General features: G+C 32.9%; 1 protein-coding gene across 1 annotated transcript in view; it reads right to left on the reverse strand.

The window, feature by feature from the left end:
* Positions 1-2,062: 2,062 nt before the first annotated feature.
* Positions 2,063-5,119, reverse strand: part of LOC105449456 (golgin subfamily A member 1-like) — a 15,581-nt gene continuing 12,524 nt past the window's right edge. The window contains exons 3-4 of the mRNA XM_011688709.1: positions 2,532-3,059; positions 2,063-2,353 (exon numbers count right to left, since the gene is read on the reverse strand). Coding sequence (XP_011687011.1) covers positions 2,063-2,353; positions 2,532-3,059 — 819 coding nt within the window. The remainder of the gene's footprint in view (positions 2,354-2,531; positions 3,060-5,119) is intronic.

Consider the following 5,119-nt stretch of genomic DNA (forward strand, 5'->3'; position numbering starts at 1 on the left):
CTTTGTAGGCCGCAAGCGAGTCCAAAAGTGGCAAGGAGTGCGAGAGAGAAAGGTATACGAGCGATACCACGTGATACTTCGTTCTCTCTGTCTGTTGAATGATCGACGCATGCGCAGAGAAGACGAACATTACTCGTCTACCTTTCTCTCTCGCACACATCTTGAACACAGTTTTCGAGCCAACATTACCTCTCTATATACTCAAAGGAACTACCTACATCTTATAGTGCCTTAGGTATTCCTATCTGCCATCTTTGACTATATAATCATGGACCGCTAACGCCAACTTCACGTTGGTAACCAAGATCTGTGGCAACACCGTTTGGCAAAGCGGAAGTTGAGAGCAACAAAAGTAACAGCAGTAGAAACTCTGGCAATTTATTAGCCGTAGGAGTTATGGATTTTTGAGGTAGTCAAAAATAGATATTTTTGTTATTACTTTCATAACGGAAAAAATGTTTAATTTATATTACTTGGAAGATAAATTAAAAATTAAAAAGTTTACTATAAAATATTCAATGACGTTTTTTTTTACAAAATTTAACATCTAATAATCTTTTTAAAAATTTTGACTAACATGTGAAAGATTTAGAGGTCTTCATAGAGAAAATCATATCGAGATCATAGAGAGAAAATCATAAATATATATATTATCAAATTTATTATAACAGCATACCTAAATATTAAGTTTTTTTACGAAGGAAATATGCAAACCAAAATGCAATTCAATACATTTGTAAGGCACGGTAATACTAAAATGACAATATCTCAAGGACAATAAAAATTTACATCTATATACATTAATTATTCTTTATATTTTGGTACAATAATTATTAACAACCACCTGTCTAATTCTTGCATCCGTCTTATATCCTTTAAATTTCCAGCAATTTGCCACACGAGGCGGGGCTTAAGTCAACTTCATGTTGGATACATAACCTTATAGGTGAGAGAGATGATGGGACGGGACAACTAGCGATCCATGATTATATCACAGTAAATTCACTCAGCGAAAAACTGAGTCTTCGCGCATCAGGTATCGCCGTACAACTTTGTTTTGGATTGGATCCAATGAAATGCAAGACGATAGGAATAGATACATACATATGTGCAGACAATTTATAGGCAATTACATCAGAAATTTTCTTTAGTGATCACTCCTACGAATAATTGTTACTAATAAAACGTTTTATTCGATTCACACATTGAATTTATTGATTTACTGTATCGAATCCATATTATTACTTATCTCTTTTATTACTTGTGAGACACTTTTCTCAATTCGGTCTTGGATTTAATAAGGTGGATGCTCACGTGATCCGAAAAAGAAGATCAAAGTGCCGACACGAAGTGTACCTACTGGTTACCACTGAGTACCACAGTATAACCAGTAGGTTACTTCGTGTCGGCGCCTTTGATCTCCTTTTCCGGATCACGTGAGCATCCACCATGTTAAATCCAGGATCGAATTGAGAAAAGTGCCTTACAAGTAATAAAACAGATAAGTAATAATATGGATTCGATACAATAAATCAATAAATTCAATGTGTGAATCAAATAAAATGTTTTATTAGTAACAATTATTCGTAGGAGTGATCACTAAAGAAAATTTCTGATGTATTTGCCTATAAATTGTCTGCACATATGTATGTAGTCCTTCCTATCGTCTTACATTTCATTGGATCCAACCCAAAACAAAAGTTGCGCGGCGATACCTGCGTGAAGACTCAGTTTTTCGCTGAGTGGACCTACTGGTTATACTGTGGTTATACTGTGATTATACAGTCAAAGCCTTAGTCCGGACACAGACTTATAAGATAGACTGCACGCCTCCATTAAAATCGGACCAACATCAGTGAGAGAGGGCAATAGAAGTGTCGTCCTATCCTTGTTCAATTGTGCAGTTGATGCGGAGAAGACTGTTTCTCTCCTCTTTCCTTCTTTTCACCAACTGCACCATTAAACAAGAAAAGAACGACATTTCTATTGCCCTCTCTTACTAATGTTGGTCTCACGATTTTAATGGGCAGTCTATCTTATAAGTCTATGGTCCAGAAAAAATTCAGTCTCGGAACTTTTTAAATCCACTATGTATATAAGTTATATCAGAATAAATATGTACCTCATATTCTCTGCTAGTGAGAAATTTTATAAGAACATGCTTCAGATATTTAAAATTAACATCATCCTCTCTGGAATTATTATGTCTGGCAGTGACAGTTTTGGATGAACTTAGATTAAGAATAGCAGCAGAAGCGTCGACGTCGCTATCTAATGAAGAGGATGGAATCTTTAATTCACGTTGAAGCGTTTTCTTCATGTCAGTTAAACGTTGCTGCAAAACTTTGATTGTCTATGAAAAAGAAAAAAAATTAAAAAGAATTGTATATATAAATGGAATTATTTATTTAGATAAATATTTGATATAAATAGTTTAGATAATATATTAAATATTATTTTAATTTGCTAAATGTTTACAGAAAAATATTAAATGTTTAACATGTACCGTAGTCTTAAAGTTGATCATTTACCTTATTCTTTTCGCTTAATTGCTCTTCCAGATCTAACAAGCTGTTCTTCAGTATTCTTTCATTTCCTTCCAATTTTTCTCTTGTTCGTTCAGCTTCTTCTAATTTCATAACTTTTTGCTCAAATTCTTTTAACGTAACTATCACCTGTTCTGCTTCTTTCATCTTACCCGCTAGATCATCCTCCAAATTTTCCATTTTGTTCTGTAATTCCATGTTTTCAATCTTGTGTTGCCGATTTTCTTGTTTTACAATTTCTATGTCTTGTGACATTTGAGCATTCCTTAGCAAGGCAATATCCTTCTCATCTCTTTCCTTTTCGAGAAAAACTCGCAACTCTGTCATTGCTGCTCGTTCAGACTCAAGAATATTTTGTAGATGCGTTAGTTCCAGACATAAAGAGGAATTACTTAATTGTTCTTTTTCCAAGGACATTCGAAGGCTTGCTAACTCATTTGTAGCTACAATGAATTTACTCGTCGTGTTTTCAAGTTCTGATTTTAGCTGAGTAATTTGTTTTGAAGATGACTCCTACGAAAATACAAATTTGCTTTAATTAGTATTTAAATATATAATTTTATCATATTTACATTTACATTGCACTTAATTAATAAAATAATATTAATCTTTTCAAAAATACATGTACATGTATAAAGAGAGTCCTAGAATACAGAGATGCGACACGGCGTCAGTTAGGTTAGATAGCCACCGCCATTTTAATTCAGCAAAGTACTCCTAACCTTATAAGCTGATGACAATTGATGCAAAAAAAAAAATACACCATAATAATAGCTTTTTATTGCATTTCAACAATTTGTATTGTCTTAATTGTTCTCTGTATAATTTATATGTACATACTTTACAAAGCTGTATCTTGATGCATTAGATGCAATAGTGAATTAAAATGGTCGCTTTGATCATTTGATTGGTGCTTTGTCATGTGATTTAGACAGCCAATCAGACCATACCCTTCAATGCCGCATCTCTGTTTTCTAGGACTCTAGTATAAAGTAGATGGTGCAATTGAGACAGTTTCTAGGATTTGTCCCGTTGAAGATACAAAGAAATGGTATAGACAAAAATTAAATGATATAATCATATATAAGTTTGTTGCATAAATAAATTCTTCTAAATATTCTATGTATAAATAAGTATTAAGATATAATGTGTAAAACAAATATTTTATACAAAATATATTTTAAATATTTTAAAAATATTATCTAGAATATTTTAAATATTTTTGTTTTTATTTTGGCATATATATTTTGCATATATAATATGAAAAATATATATATTTTGCATATATAATATGAAATATATAAATATCTCGTAAATTATTCATTTTTTGATAATCATGTAATACTTTCATACATAGAATAATAAGATAACTTAATTAGTGTAAAAAACACTTAATTATTTTTCAAAAAAATTACAATATTTACAATATTATATACCTTTTTAAAAAGCAATTATATGTTTTCTTTGCACTAATTAATTTATCTCATTATTCTGTGTATAAAAATATTAAAATATTAAGATTACCAAAAATGAATAGTTTTCGAGATATTTTATATTTCACATTAAAATATGCTAGAATAAAGCTTTAAAAAAGTGGCGATCGTGACGCAGGTGCTGCGTGGCAGCTTTACTGTTCCGAGGATCCAGGTTCAATACCACCTAGAACTACGGTGCTCTGAAATGCGCGACCAGTGCCCTACGGCATCTGGCGGCGCAAATCGGAGCACGATTTCTGGAAAAGCGATCGCCACCTCTCGGTAAGGCACGGCAAAACCACCGAGAGTATTCCTGCCAAATTAGAACATCCAATGGTAGAGAGGGGTTCCGGGGAGTGATATGGACCTGGCGTCCGGCACGGAGTTGAACGGGGCCTAGTGTCTAGAGCAGGAGCTAAACAAAGCCTAGTGTCTGGCACTGGTCTGAAAAGGACAGATGTCTGACAAGGGGATGAACGGGGGTTCAGTGTCGGGCAGCGGGGGGAGACTGTCATTTGGAGCCTCTCAAATCAAGCGGGAGTTACAGTGGTATCATTACGGATCTAGGTGACGCTAGGCCTCTTGTAAAACCACCCGCACAATAACTACTACTACTACTACTACTACTACTAACAATAAGCTTTGAAATATCTTGGAAAACATTTTTCGAATGTCTTATTCTATTATTTTTTATATACAAAATTTTAGAAAAATATGTTTATGCAAAAAAATGTAATTTCAATAAGGATTGATAAGAGAATAACGACTCAAAATTTATTATTATTTGTATCTTATTTGGGATAAATACATATTTTCTTGTAAAAATAATTTGCTTTTTTAGCTTATTTCTTACAAAAATACAAAAACTGCTAAAGAACTGGATTTTGCGATTTTGATTTGAAAAATGTTCATAAATAAAAATACTTTGATCTATACTCATAGTGCATATTTTATATACAGGGTGTCTCAGAATAGGTGTATGACCGCTCATGGGTAGATAGAATGGACTAAACTGAATCGAAAAGTTCTCTACCATTTTGCAAAATTCGCAATATTTAACGAGATATTAATTTTTGAATATCGCCGAATAAGCGAGTA

This window comes from Wasmannia auropunctata, unplaced genomic scaffold (assembly GCF_000956235.1).
Source record: "Wasmannia auropunctata unplaced genomic scaffold, wasmannia.A_1.0 LD336076.1, whole genome shotgun sequence".
NCBI lineage: Eukaryota > Metazoa > Arthropoda > Insecta > Hymenoptera > Formicidae > Wasmannia > Wasmannia auropunctata.